Below are 14,135 nucleotides of genomic sequence, written 5' to 3'. Positions count from 1 at the left end.
AAAGACAGACACACAGACAGACACATGGATACACACAGACACACACACATAGATACACACACAGACAGACACACGCAGACAGACACACACACACAGACAGACACACACACACAGACACATAGATACACACACACAGACAAAGACAGACACAGACAGACACACATAGATACACACACACAGACACACACAAAGACAGACAGACACATGGATACACACAGACAAACACACATAGATACACACACACACAAAGACACACACACAGACAAACACACACAAAGACAGACAGACACATAGATACACAGACAGACACACACACACAGACAAACACACACAAATACAGACAGACACACACACAGACACACACATAGACACACACACTCACACACACAGACAGACACACACACACAAAGACACACACACAGACAGACACACACAGACAGACACACACACACACAAAGACACACACACAGACACACACACAGACAGACACACAGACACACACACAGACACACACACAAAGACAGACAGACACATGGACGGACGATGGTGGACTGAGCCGTGGTGGTCGCGACGTTTCGGGCACGGACCTGGAAATAATTGACACCCGCGGTGTGAGGGAGGGAAGACCATCACAGACAATGAGTCGAAAGCAAAAGTAATATTTATTAAATATCCCTCCAAAATAAAACAATCATCTTTATCATCATCAACAAATCCTCTAGCAATGCACACTTAAATCCTTAATATCCGTGGTGTGTATATATAATGCATAAGTGTCAATATATCACACGCACGCGTGTGCATGTGTATGTGTCTGTGTGTGTGTCTGTGTGTGTCTGTGTGTGTGTCTGTCTGTCTGTGTGTCTGTCTGTCTGTTTGTCTATGTGTCTCTGTCTGTGTGTGTTTTTGTGTCTCTTGTGTCTGTGTCTTTGTGTGTCTGTATGTGTTTGTGTGTCTGAGGCTTTGTGTGTCTGTCTTTGTGTCTGTGTGTCTCTGTCTGTGTGTCTCTGTCTGTGTGTGTCTGTGTCTTTGTGTCTGTGTGTCTCTGTCTGTGTGTCTGTATGTGTCTGTGGCTTTGTGTGTCTGTGTGTGTATGTGTGTGTCTGTGTCTTTGTCTTTGTGTCTATGTGTGTCTGTGTCTTTGTGTCTGTGCGTGTCTGTGTCTTTGTGTCTGTGTCTCTGTATGTGTGCATCTCTGTGTCTGTGTCTTTGTGTCTCTGTCTTTGTGTGTGTCTGTGTCTTTGTGTATGTCTGTATCTTTGTGTCTGTGTGTGTCTGTGTGTCTGTGTGTCTGTGTGTCTGTGTCTTTGTGTGTGTCTGTGTCTCTGTGTCTGTGTGTCTGTGTCTGTGTGTGTCTGTGTATTTGTGTCTGTCTTTGTGTCTGTGTCTGTGTGTCTCTGTCTGTGTGTGTCTGTGTCTCTGTCTGTGTGTGTCTGTGTCTCTGTCTGTGTGTGTCTGTGTGTCTGTCTGTGTGTCTCTGTCTGTGTGTCTGTGTCTTTGTGTCTGTGTGTGTGTCTCTGTCTGTCTGTGTCTTTGTGTCTCTGTATGTCTGTGTGTGTCTGTCTGTGTGTCTGTGTGTCTCTGTTTGCGCGTGCGTGCGTGTGCGGTATAAATGCCGTGGGGTTTTTTTGGGGAGGGAGTTCAAGATTTTCTTTACAAGAGAGAGGAGAGAGAGAGGAGAGAGAGAGGAGAGAGAGGCAAGGGTTTGGGGGGATCGCTGCGTGTGGGAATTTAATAATTCAGTCGCGGTACAAATGACACAGACAACGAGGAGAGGTGCTTGCGCGTGTTGAATTGTGACCATTTGTCACGCCGAGTCCACGAGAGATGGGGGGGGTGGTGCTGTTGGGTCCAGTGCCGGATGAAGCTAGAGCAGGTCCTGTAGCATTTGCTGTTACTCTGGTCAACACACTTTTTTCTGGCACGAGGTATTCCAACGGTTTTAATGTAATTTTGGGGTGCCGATTCCAAATTTGGCATCAGTCTATCACATCAGGTTTTTGAGATATCAAAGATTGCATTTTCAATAAGAACTGCGGAAGAAAAATATTAAATAAATGTGGATATCTACATGAAATTATATTATAAACACACTATGCTAAAAATGCAGCACCATGTTTTAACACTAAAGCAGTCACTACCTCGCAACAGCTTGCAATCATAAGTGACGGAGTTAATTTCGAGTAAAATAATTGAAAATGGGGTATGCCGATAGCATAAAAATGAGATGTGATGGAGCAAATCTGAGGTCAGATTTGGAATCGGCACCCTGAAATTAGTCTAGAACAACTGCAAAAGTCCAGGCCAGAAAAAAAAGTGTTTTTTTTGTTGACCGGTGTTACAGATTTGAGAGAAAAAAATATTAAAAGACAATTTGTTTTTAAATTTTGTTCAAATTTTCTTGCCGTGTTTTTCACACCTGATGATGATTGCTTGTGTTGCAAATACTCACGTCGTGAGCATTTTATCGTTTTAGAATTTTTTTATTATTTTATTGTTTCCCTTCTACGTGACTTTACCGAAAGAACCGAGAATATGAATCCCTGCAGATACGAAAGCTGTAAATCAAATTTAGTTTTTTTTTTTACTTGCGTAGTAAAGTATTTTTTTAATGTTTTCATTTGCTATACAGCCGGATGGATAAGACGAATCGGTAACCTTAAACACCGCGGTCGTTCGTAAAAGCTGAAGGGCAGTATAGTACTATAGCAATAGAGCAAGTGCAGAATCACCGAACCGAAATTGAGTGCTACTAGGCTAATGAGACATTGTTACGTAGCATTAGTAGCTACTTGTGCTACTAGGATAATGAGACACTGATAAGTAGAATGTGTAGCTACTTGTGTTACTAGGATAATGAGACACTGACAAGTAGCATTAGTAGTTACTTGTGCTACTAGGATAATGAGACACTGACAAGTAGCATTAGTAGCTACTTGTGTTACTAGGATAATGAGACACTGACAAGTAACATTAGTAGCTACTTGTGTTACTAGGATAATGAGACACTGACAAGTAACATTAGTAGCTACTTGTGTTACTAGGATAATGAGACACTGACAAGTAACATTAGTAGCTACTTGTGTTACTAGGATAATGAGACACTGACAAGTAACATTAGTAGCTACTTGTGTTACTAGGATAATGAGACACTGACAAGTAACATTAGTAGCTACTTGTGTTACTAGTGTAGTGACAGAACGGTCACTACTGTGTTGGCCCGTACGAGGGCTGGGGGCCCCAAGGGGGTGCCTGGGGGGGTCACGTGCTGGAGGGATCCGGACCTTCCCAGAGGTGGGGGAAGTGAGGCGTGGCCTGGGAAGTGAGGCGTGGCCTGGGAAGGGAGGCGTGGCCTGGGCGGAGCCGGCCACGCCAGAGAGACGAGATATAAGGTTAAGTATGCCAAAAACGGCATTTTAATCAAATACATGGCATACTAAGGATAAATACAATAGAGAAATTAACTTTCGTCCAAAAATAAAGCTGTCAAAAGTTTGGCTTATTGAGCCTAAAAACGGTACAGTATGCCGATTAACTTTTTTATATTCGAAAATTTCATGCATGAAATTCCCCACTTTTTAATGTAATATATGGGCTACTCAGGCTAAACACAACCAAGGAATGCACTTTTTGTTTAAAAATAAAACTAGAAAAATTGGGCCAATTTTTCCAAAAACGGCATAGGTTAATTATGCTGATTTTTTATGGACGTGACAATTTCATCGTGACATGTCGCCAGCGGTGTGCTGGAGAGCCAAGCCACGACATCCACAAAGTGCTGCTCATAGCGAGTAGCAGCACCGGTGGAGGTCGTCACGGCACACACAGAGGGGGTGGGTGGCCAGCACCACGCCCGGCCGCCTTTGTCTCCCCAGTGCTGGCGATGTTGACACACCGCACCGGGGAATCGTTTGAGGCTGAGTCGACGTAGGGGAGGCCCAGGACCGGTTCGGAAAGTCGTCACTGGCGGCGTTGGCCACGAGCGGGAATGGAACTCGGCTGGTCGGTGCGGAGCGCAGCGCTCACCACGACACTGCCGCTCCACTTCTGTCAACAAACTTGAACTCTGACCCCGCCCTCTGACGTCACCGCGCAGCGTGACCTCATCGGCGTCAAACGCCAGGGGGAGGTGTGCCTCGCTAGTGACGTCATGTCACCCACTCCCGACCGTGAAGCTCTTGAGCGTGACGTCACCTCCGGCCGCTGCCGATATCTGTTCCAGTGCCAATCCTTATTTGGGCAAAGCCACGCCCGGTGACTGGGGGCTCATTAACATAATTTATTCGCGAAAGCCGTCGCGAGTTCATTGCGACGTGTTCAGCAGCCCCGCCCCGTCCCTCCACGTGTGGGCGGGGCTCATTAACATAATTTATTTAAGTTACAGAGCCGCTCTGTGGGAGGGGCTTGTACCCCGGAAGTGACGTCACGGCCTGCAACCGCGTGGCTGTTGCATCTCCGCGCGTGAACTGAAATCCGAGGTGAGAAATTCCCATCGCGGTTGTGGTGGTGGTTGTTGTGGTGGTGGTTGTTAAAGTTGTGGTGGTTGTGGTACTGGTGGTGGTTGTTGTGGTGGTGGTGGTTGTTGTGGTGGTTGTATTGGTGGTGGTGGTTGTGGTGGTAGTGGTTGTGGTAGTGGTGGTTGTGGTGGTGGTTGTATTGGTGGTGGTGGTTGTTGTGGTGGTTGTGGTGGTGGTTGTATTGGTGGTGGTGGTTGTTGTGGTGGTTGTATTGGTGGTGGTGGTGGTTGTGGTCGTGGTGGTGGTGGTGGTGGTTGTGGTGGTTGTTGTGGTTGTTGTGTACCGAGGTAGAGCCTCGCTCTCTCTCGTAGGGATGTCAATTGAGTAGCAGCGAGCATCGAAGCGATGTCCAGATTTAAACTTTACAACGCGGGGCCTTGCCTCCTGCCCTCGCCTGGTCGCGTTCGCTTCAATTCTCTCGCTTAGTTGAGCAACCTGTGGAAGAACGCGATCAGCCAGGCGATGCGTTCGTTGTGTGTTGACCGACTCTCTGTGTTGTATTGCATTACATTTCCAAATTTTACGAAGTTTGTTTGATTAAGTGTCTCTCTCTCTCTCTGTGTCCTCTACTGCAGTCACCAAACCTCCAAATCTCTCATTGACACAAAGTCGTAATTATATGTTATAATAATTATAACATGTTCTAATAAATATATCTTATAATAAATATAATATGTTATAATAAATATAACATGTTATAATAATTTTAATATGTTATACTAATTATAATATATATTCTTGGTTCTTTCGGTAGTCACGTTTTATTTTATTATTTCCCTTCTACGTGACTTTACCGAAAGAACCAAGAATATGAATCCCTGCAGTCACGAAAGCTTTAAATCAAGATATAATGATATGTTATAATAATTATTATATGTTATGATAATTATAAAATGTTATAATAATCAAATATGCTAAAGATGTCCCCCCCCCCAATATATTGCTATAAAAACATTTTTTAAAATAATAATTAGCGATGCTATGTTAATAAAAACAACAATTTGCTAAACCTTGGCCACAAAATCTGGACTTGTCTTCATATAACAATACATAGATTTCTGTTTATAGGATTGCGTTGTACTTTATGAATCCCTAATCTCTGCCATTACATACTATGAAACAAGAAAAGGTTAAAAAGAAAAAACAGAGCAATGTATTACAATACACTATTAGACATTATTGTATCAAATAAAACAAAGTCCATCCCATGTGCTAGTGAACTTTTAAAAATATTTTAGGGAGGAAATGGCAGGAAAATCGTTTTCAAATTTAGATATTTTTCTGGGGGGGGGGGACCCCAGACCCGTGGAAGATTTGGTCCCCCCCAATGTTGACTCCATGGCTACGGCCTTGCATTGACGTGCTAGTTTCTATACCCCCCCCCCCCTCTCTATATTTAAGGCCTCAACACAGAGGCGTTGTTTCTCTGTGTGCCTATGTGTGTCTCTCTCTGCGTGTCTCTGTGTCATCTCTCTCTGTGTGTCTATGTGTGTCTCTCTCTGTGTGTCTGTCATGTCTCTGTGTGTGTCTCTGTGTCTCTGTGTCATTTCTCTCTGTGTGTCTATGTGTGTGTCTCTCTCTGTGTGTCTTTGTGTCATCTCTCTGCTTATGTGTCTGTCTATGTGTCTCCGTGTCTCTCTCTCAAATTGAGCAATCTTTGGAAGAACGTTATCAACCAGGTAGGGTGTTGACTTATGTTAGATGACTCTAAGTTTAATAGGTTTTTTCTCTCTTTCATTTGTGCATGATGATGATTGCTTGTGTTGCAGTTGAAACGTCGTATGCTATTATATAATGTATTTATTTATTCTATGTGACTTTACCGAAAGAACCAAAGAATATCTTGCTTAAGTTTTAATTTCCCTTCACCTGGCTCGCTACTTTGTAACTTGTTTTGTTTTAAATATTCACAGTTTTTTTTCATTTTTTACCAGGCCACGCCCGCTTGAGCTGCTGTACCGCTCTTGTTTTCAGAAGCGACCTGCCCACAACAACAATAACAACGAGGTGAGGCTCGTCAACAGCGTGGTGGTGTTCACTCTAGACGTGTGGCGGTGTTCACTCTAGACACGTGGTGGTGTTCACTCTAGACGTGTGGCGGTGTTCACTCTAGACGCGTGGCGGTGTTCACTCTAGACATGTGGCGGTGTTTACTCTAGACGTGTGGCGGTGTTCACTCTAGACATGTGGTGGTGTTCACTCTAGACACGTGGCGGTGTTCGCTCTAGACGCCTGGCGGTGTTCGCTCTAGACGTGTGGTGGTGTTCACTCTAGACACGTGGCGGTGTTCGCTCTAGACGTGTGGCGGTGTTCACTCTAGACACGTGGTGGTGTTCACTCTAGACGTGTGGCGGTGTTCACTCTAGACACGTGGCGGTGTTCGCTCTAGACGCGTGGCGGTGTTCGCTCTAGACGTGTGGCGGTGTTCACTCTATAGACGCGTGGCGGTGTTCGCTCTAGACGTGTGGTGGTGTTCACTCTAGACACGTGGCGGTGTTCACTCTAGACACGTGGCGGTGTTAACTCTAGACACGTGGCGGTGTTAACTCTAGATGCGTGGCGGTGTTAACTCTAGATGCGTGGCGGTGTTCACTCTAGACATGTGGCGGTGTTCACTCTAGACATGTGGCGGTGTTCACTCTAGATGTGTGGCGGTGTTCACTCTAGACGCGTGGCGGTGTTCACTCTAGACACGTGGCGGTGTTCACTCTAGACACGTGGCGGTGTTCACTCTAGACGTGTGGCGGTGTTCACTCTAGACACGTGGCGGTGTTCACTCTAGACACGTGGCGGTGTTCACTCTAGACACGTGGCGGTGTTAACTCTAGATGCGTGGCGGTGTTCACTCTAGACATGTGGCGGTGTTAACTCTAGATGCGTGGCGGTGTTCACTCTAGACGCGTGGCGGTGTTTACTCTGGACGCGTGGTGGTGTTCACTCTGGACGCGTGGTGGTGTTCACTCTGGACGCGTGGCGGTGTTCACTCTAGACATGTGGCGGTGTTAACTCTAGACGCGTGGCGGTGTTCACTCTAGACGCGTGGCGGTGTTTACTCTGGACGCGTGGTGGTGTTCACTCTCTACATGTGGAGGGGTAACCCGAGGATCGGGAAGGAAATCCACGCGACCACGGGGAGAGAGAGAGAGAGAGACACGTAAACTACAAATATACAGCAGGCGTCAGGGTCGGGATGGAACCCACGACTTCCTGTATGCCAGGACAGGTAGTTAACATCTCACCACAGAGAGACACGCAGCCTCGGCTGTGTTGGTTGATCCTCGATGAATTACTTGGTGGAGTGAGGAAGCATTAATACTGAGCAGGTGAAGGTGGCCAGGCGTGGGTCTGGACACACCACCACCTGTGAGTCATGCCAGTGTGACAGTGGTGGAGCCAGTGGGGGTGGGGTGGCACGTGCCCCCCCAACGATCCGATAGAAATCCGTAATTTCGATAGGATCATTGGGGTTTATTAGTAACTAGCTTCACTACCCGGCTTCGCCCGGGACTTGGATTCTTGTCTTGGATTAATTTAATATTCCCTCATAATTCAATGAAAAACCCTGAAAAAATTGATGCTTGCAAGAAGGAAGCCGAAACACTTCAATTTACCTAAATCGGATGTTTTCACTCAAGGAAATTCAACCTGAACCCACTGCTACGTCAGGTCGATTTTTGCCACTCGGGAAGGGAATGACGCTGCGTTCGCTTAGAAATTCCAGACAGCATAAGCTGTGAAAATTTCATGACGCCAGAGCTCAGCGTTGGAGAGTTTTTGCTGCTTCACACAAACAAACAGGTGTAAGTTCTGCTTTATATTTAAGATGACAGTTGTACCCGTTCTTCGCACGGATTAGTATTGAAACTCCGAGAAGCCATTGACTTAATCGGCCAGGAGCGAAGCGCCACCTAAAATCTCCCGGCACTCTGTGAACAGCTGTAGAAGTACGGCGCGTGAAGAGCCATGTGGTAGGGGGGTAAGCATTGCAGAGCGCTTAGCTCAGGTGTGATGTGGGTTGATGCCACATACTTCATGGTCATTTCCCCCCCCTCCCCCCCCCCAAAATACAAAAGTCTATTTTTCTTTCCTGAAGGCATCAACACGTTCAGCGAGTGCGATGACGATCACACGCATCGAATGAAAAGCAAGGGACAAGTCCTTTCTTACTAACAACTCCTTACTTGCTAACAACTCCTGTAACTTTTTCATTGCTGGAGGGGTTTCCCCCCCCCTACCTGAAAATCCTGGCTCCACCTCTGAGTGTGTGACAGTGTCAAGTTTGTATTTGCAGTAAAGTCTATTAACTCTATTGAGCACGGAGGTTATATCACAAAACAGTAGTTTATTTTAGTTTTCCTCTGGAACTCTTTGTAAGAATGGAGTCAGGAAGTGATCACAGCACACACGTGCAGCAGCTGAAGTTGGAACTGCTCATCCCAGGAATCAAGGACATCTGTGCCTGGCTTCACACCTCTAAGTTGCGATTGAACATTAATTTATGCATTTGTGCATAACACAAATAGTATTATTTTCAACACCCTTTGCTTTGTCAGCTAAATTTAGCTTTCATAAACATTTATTTTGAAGCCAAACAGCTGAAATTGTGTGCTCTGAGTTTTGGGTTTACGTTCATTTTGAAGATACGAGGGCTTCCAGGCACGTTTATGACCATTTGGCCTCTCATTGTGTGCCATAACAGCCCGTGTGATGAATTTGGGACACTTTTTTTTTACTATATCATAAATATATGAATAACTATAGACGTGTAAGTCACGTGTGACTGTATATTCATTCCTCTGTGCCTCGATACTGACGTGTAGATGGTGTGGATATTCTTCTTTTTCAGTCTGCAGCTGTCGCTGCCTCTGCAGAATTGGTCTCATGGAGGAAAGGCACTCGGCGCAGCTCGGTGCAAAAAGGCATCAATGCGACCGGTGTGCATACAGCACGGATCGTCCTGAACATTTGACACGGCACCAGAGAACTCACACAGGAGAGAAACCCTTCAAGTGCAGTGTGTGTGGGAAGGCGTTTGCACAGTCATCTAATCTTGTAGCACACCAGAGAACACACATGGGAGAGAAACCCTTCAAGTGCAGTGTGTGTGGGAAGGCGTTTGCACAGTCATCTACTCTTGTAAAACACCAGAGAACACACACGGGAGAGAAACCCTTCAAGTGCAGTGTGTGTGGGAAGGCGTTTGCACAGTCATCTGCTCTTGTAACACACAAGAGAACACACACGGGAGAGAAACCCTTCAAGTGCAGTGTGTGTGGGAAGGCGTTTGCACGTTCATTTGCTCTTGTAGCACACCAGAGAACACATATGGGAGAGAAACCCTTCAAGTGCAGTGTGTGTGGGAAGACGTTTGCACTTTCAGCTCATCTTGTAGCACACCAGAGAACACACACGGGAGAAAAACCCTTCAAGTGCAGTGTGTGTGGGAAGGCTTTTGCACAGTCATCTACTCTTGTAAAACACCAGAGAACACACACGGGAGAGAAACCCTTCAAGTGCAGTGTGTGTGAGAAGGCGTTTACACTTTCACGAAATCTTCAAAGACACCAGAGATCACGCAAGCATCAGAAGATCCACCAGGAGTGGAGTCTGAAATCAGCTTGTGAAAGTCAAAGTGCCTCAATGAGCCCATTCCTCATCAAACAAGAACCGGAAGAAAATCCCAGCTTGGACACTTTTAAAGGTATCGAGGTGAAATGTGAAGAAGTGATGGTGAAGAGCCAAGAAGTGAAGGTAAAATGTGAAGATGAAGATTCAACTCCAAAATGGGACCTTCACATCGATGGAGGCAACGTGAAGCAGGAGGAGAATTCTGACTGTGAGGCAGAGCGAGGCAACTCCCAGCAGTTTGTGGAAGTGGAGGTGTGGGTGGACTTCCTCCGAGACAATACAAAGTCAAATGGAGACCCGGTAGATGTGTAAGCCAGTGACGATGTCGCTCCAATAGATGCACCTTTGTCACAGGCCTTTAATGACAAGAATGTGAAGTTGAACACTCAATTGCTAGGTTCAACCTGCAGGTTAAGAGCGGCCAGTCTTTGTGGACCTGTGTGTTGGGTAGATCTCTAACCAGGAGCGAGAGCCAATAAGCTCCCAAGCATTCACTATGTTATCATAATTGCATTTATATTGTGCTTGCTTAATTGCCTCGGCAATTCGTGAGTTTTGTATCGTTTCTCGTCTCAAACACTCGAAGAGCATCCCAAGTAGCAGCTGCCCCTGTGTGGCACAAGGTGGTGGCCCTGCACCGGCCTGCATGTGGACAAGAGCCTGGCAGTAGGGGGCGATGGTTGATGTGGCATCTCAGTTGTGGAGTTTGTAGGTAATGTTTAGAATTTTTTCAATTTTGACCCAGACGCCAGCATGCAATGGCCTACTCGTTTTGAATGGTGCATTAGTATGTTGTACATACACTGTTAAGCAGACGGTGCGTATTTTTTTTAATTAGCTTGTTAATGCGATGTAACCTAATGCAGTATATTTCAGTGCAGTCATTCAATTTTGTTAATATGCCTGTCACGAATTTAGAATTAATACTTGTCTGATGGTGTGCGTACATGTAACCTTTTGTCTACAAGAGTCAAACATTGAATAAGTGATGTTAGGACACAGTGTGTGTTTTGCAAGTAACCTGTACAGATCACTCAGGTGAGACTCATTGTTCTTGTGATACAGGTCAAAGGGTACTTTTGTGTTTTCAGGAAGCATCTCCCTCAGGAGAAACTCATTGTCTTTAAAATAGGGAGCACACTCGGATCATTCATCTGTTACAAGGCATAGCACTCAAAAGTTAGACGTAGTGTAGATACATTCTCTACAACTTGAATTATAATTTGGTATTATGTGTTGACGCAAATTTCGTCTCACTAGGGCTAGAAATGCTCCTTACTGATGAACGTCTGGATGTTTGCAGCTATCGGTTGAAGCAAGCCCGGCTGCTCTTGAAACGCTGTGCACCAATAAGGGTCCACAGGTGGCTTGCACTGAATCAATGACGTGCTCCCAGAAGTCTGTGCTAGTTATAGTTTGTGTAAAACATTCCTTTGTTTCGTGGAGAGATCGATAAATGAAACATGTCGTGTCTGCTGATCTGCTTCATAGCAAGGAGGTAATTCTAAGAGCCTATTTGAAATACATTTTTGGTACAGATTTGTATTTGGTTACAAGGCAGAGCACATCTAGTAGATACATTCTGCACAATTTTGCATGACGTCTTATATGTTCGCGAACTAGGACAAGAAATGGTCCTTGCTGATTAACGTCTGGATGTTGACAACCATGGGGTTGAAGCAAGCCTGACTGCCTGCGGTGCCCCTCACAACCATTTACGGCCTTGGGCCAGGAAAGTCACGAAAAAATTGCACACGAACGATGCATTCACGCCAACTCCCGATGCTCCGTTTTGAAGTTTTAAAATGAAACAACTTTGAATTGTATATTGTTTTGCATTTGATAATTGTATTTCTTCATTAAAAGCTGATATCATTTTCCATCTGGAAGACTTCATTGAAAACGACATTTCGTGTGAATTTTCTCTACTCGTTAAGTAGATGGCCTTACCGGGGTTCGGTTCGATGCGGACTTTCTCCTGGTTGGGATCGCGGGGTGGAGATAAGGCGACACAGAGCTGGCCGTGCCAGAAGACCGCCGTCTGCAGATTGATTCCAACGTGATTGAACGTCTGTCGCTGCTCCTCCGTCGTTCATGCAGGGGGCGCGTAGGTTTGCAGCGCCCCCTGCATGAAAACTAAGGAAAGTGCAGCGTTCATCACAGATAGATGAAGTTGTGCGCTTATATAAGAGTACTCGCGGGAAGTACCCGGTGTGAAATTTCCCACCTTTTATCGTAATATATAGGATACTAAGGCTAAGCACACCCGAGGATTGCACTTTTGTTGAAAAATGAAGTTGCAAATATTTGTCCATTATTGGCCAAAAACTGCATAGGTTAGTATGCCGATATTCTATATTGGGACGTGCACATTTCATCATAAAATGTTCCACTTTTAATCTAATACACGGCATACTAAGGGTAAATACAATTGATGAATGAACTTTTTGTTGAAAAATGAAGCTATGACAATTTGGCTTATTTTGGTTAACCGGCATAAGTACCTGATTTTTCTTTTGGGACGTGAAAATTTAATCGTGAAATTTCCCACTTTTAAAGTAATATAGAGCATACTAATGCTTAACAAAATGGAGGAATTCACTTTTTCTTGGAAAATCTAGCTATGAAAATGTAGCAAATTTGGCCAAGAACGGCATTGGTAAAGTATGCCGATTTGATCCTTTTACTTCAAATTTCATGGTCAAATTTCCCACTTTTAATGTAAGATATAGGCTAATCATGCTCAACACAACCGAGGAATGCACTTTTTAATTTAAAATACAGCTGTAAAAATTCGTTCAATTTTATCCAAAAACGGCAGAGGTTTAGTATGTCGATTTTCTGTTTGGGACATGAACATTTCATCGTGAAATTTTCCAATTATAATCTAATACATAGCATACTAAGGCTAAACACAATGGAGCAATGAACCTTTGTCGACAAATAAGGCTGTGAAAGTGTGGCCAATTTTGGCCGATTTTATTTTTTTACTTAAAAATTTCATGGTGAAATTTACCACTTTTTTACGTAATAATAGGATACTAAGGCTAAGCACACGCGAGGATTGCACTTTTGTTGAAAAATGAAGCTGTAAAAATTTGGCCATTATTGACCAAAAACGGCATAGGTTAAGTATGCCAAAAACGGCATTTTAATCAAATACATGGCATACTAAGGATAAATACAATAGAGAAATTAACTTTCGTCCAAAAATAAAGCTGTCAAAAGTTTGGCTTATTGAGCCTAAAAACGGTACAGTATGCCGATTAACTTTTTTATATTCGAAAATTTCATGCATGAAATTTTCCACTTTTTAACGTAATATATGGGCTACCCAGGCTAAATACAACCAAGGAATAAACTTTTCGTTGCAAAAAAAGCTAAAAAAATTTGGATCGATTTTGCCAAAAAACGGCCTAGGTTCGTATGGCGATTTTCCTTTTATGGACGTGAAAATGTCATCGTGAAATGTCGCCAGCGGTGTGCTGGAGAGCCAAGCCACGACGTCTACAAAGTGCTGCTCATAGCGAGTAGCAGCACCGGTGGAGGTCGTCACGGCACACACAGAGGGGGTGGGTGGCCAGCTCCACGCCCGGCCGCCTTTGTCTCCCCAGCGCTGGCGATGTTGACACACCGCACCGGGTACTCGTTTGAGGCTGAGTCGACGTAGGGGAGGCTCAGGACCGGCTCAGAAAGTCGTCACTGGCGGCGTTGGCCACGAGCGGGAATGGAACTCGGCTGGTCGGTGCGGAGCGCAGCGCTCCCCACGTCACTGCCAACTACAACAAACTTGAACTCTGACCCCGCTCTCTGACGTCACCGCTCAGCGTGATCTCATCGGCGTCAAACGCAACGGGGAGGTGTGCCTCGCTAGTGACGTCATGTCACCTACCCCGACCCCCGTCCTCTTGAGCGTGACGTCACCGCCGCTCGGCCGCTGCCGATATCTGTCCCAGTGCCAATCCTTTTTTGGGCAAAGCCACGCCCGGT

General features: G+C 45.2%; 1 protein-coding gene across 1 annotated transcript; it reads left to right on the top strand.

Annotated features, from left to right (window-relative positions):
* The first annotated feature begins 4,466 nt into the window (after positions 1 to 4,466).
* Positions 4,467 to 10,865, top strand: LOC133339609 (zinc finger protein 501-like). The gene is made up of 3 exons (XM_061547733.1): positions 4,467 to 4,478; positions 6,452 to 6,524; positions 9,364 to 10,865. Exon 3 carries the CDS (start codon positions 9,399 to 9,401, stop codon positions 10,455 to 10,457), a length of 1,059 nt encoding a protein of 352 aa, XP_061403717.1. The 5' UTR covers positions 4,467 to 4,478; positions 6,452 to 6,524; positions 9,364 to 9,398; the 3' UTR covers positions 10,458 to 10,865.
* Positions 10,866 to 14,135: the final 3,270 nt, after the last annotated feature.

The sequence above is a fragment of the Lethenteron reissneri genome, unplaced genomic scaffold (genome assembly GCF_015708825.2).
Source record: "Lethenteron reissneri isolate LAM-NWPU_2019-01 unplaced genomic scaffold, ASM1570882v1 scaffold_1934, whole genome shotgun sequence".
In the NCBI taxonomy this organism is placed as follows: Eukaryota; Metazoa; Chordata; class Hyperoartia; order Petromyzontiformes; family Petromyzontidae; genus Lethenteron; species Lethenteron reissneri.
Note: the sequence above shows the minus strand (reverse complement) of the source record. Positions and strands in the feature narration are given on the sequence as shown.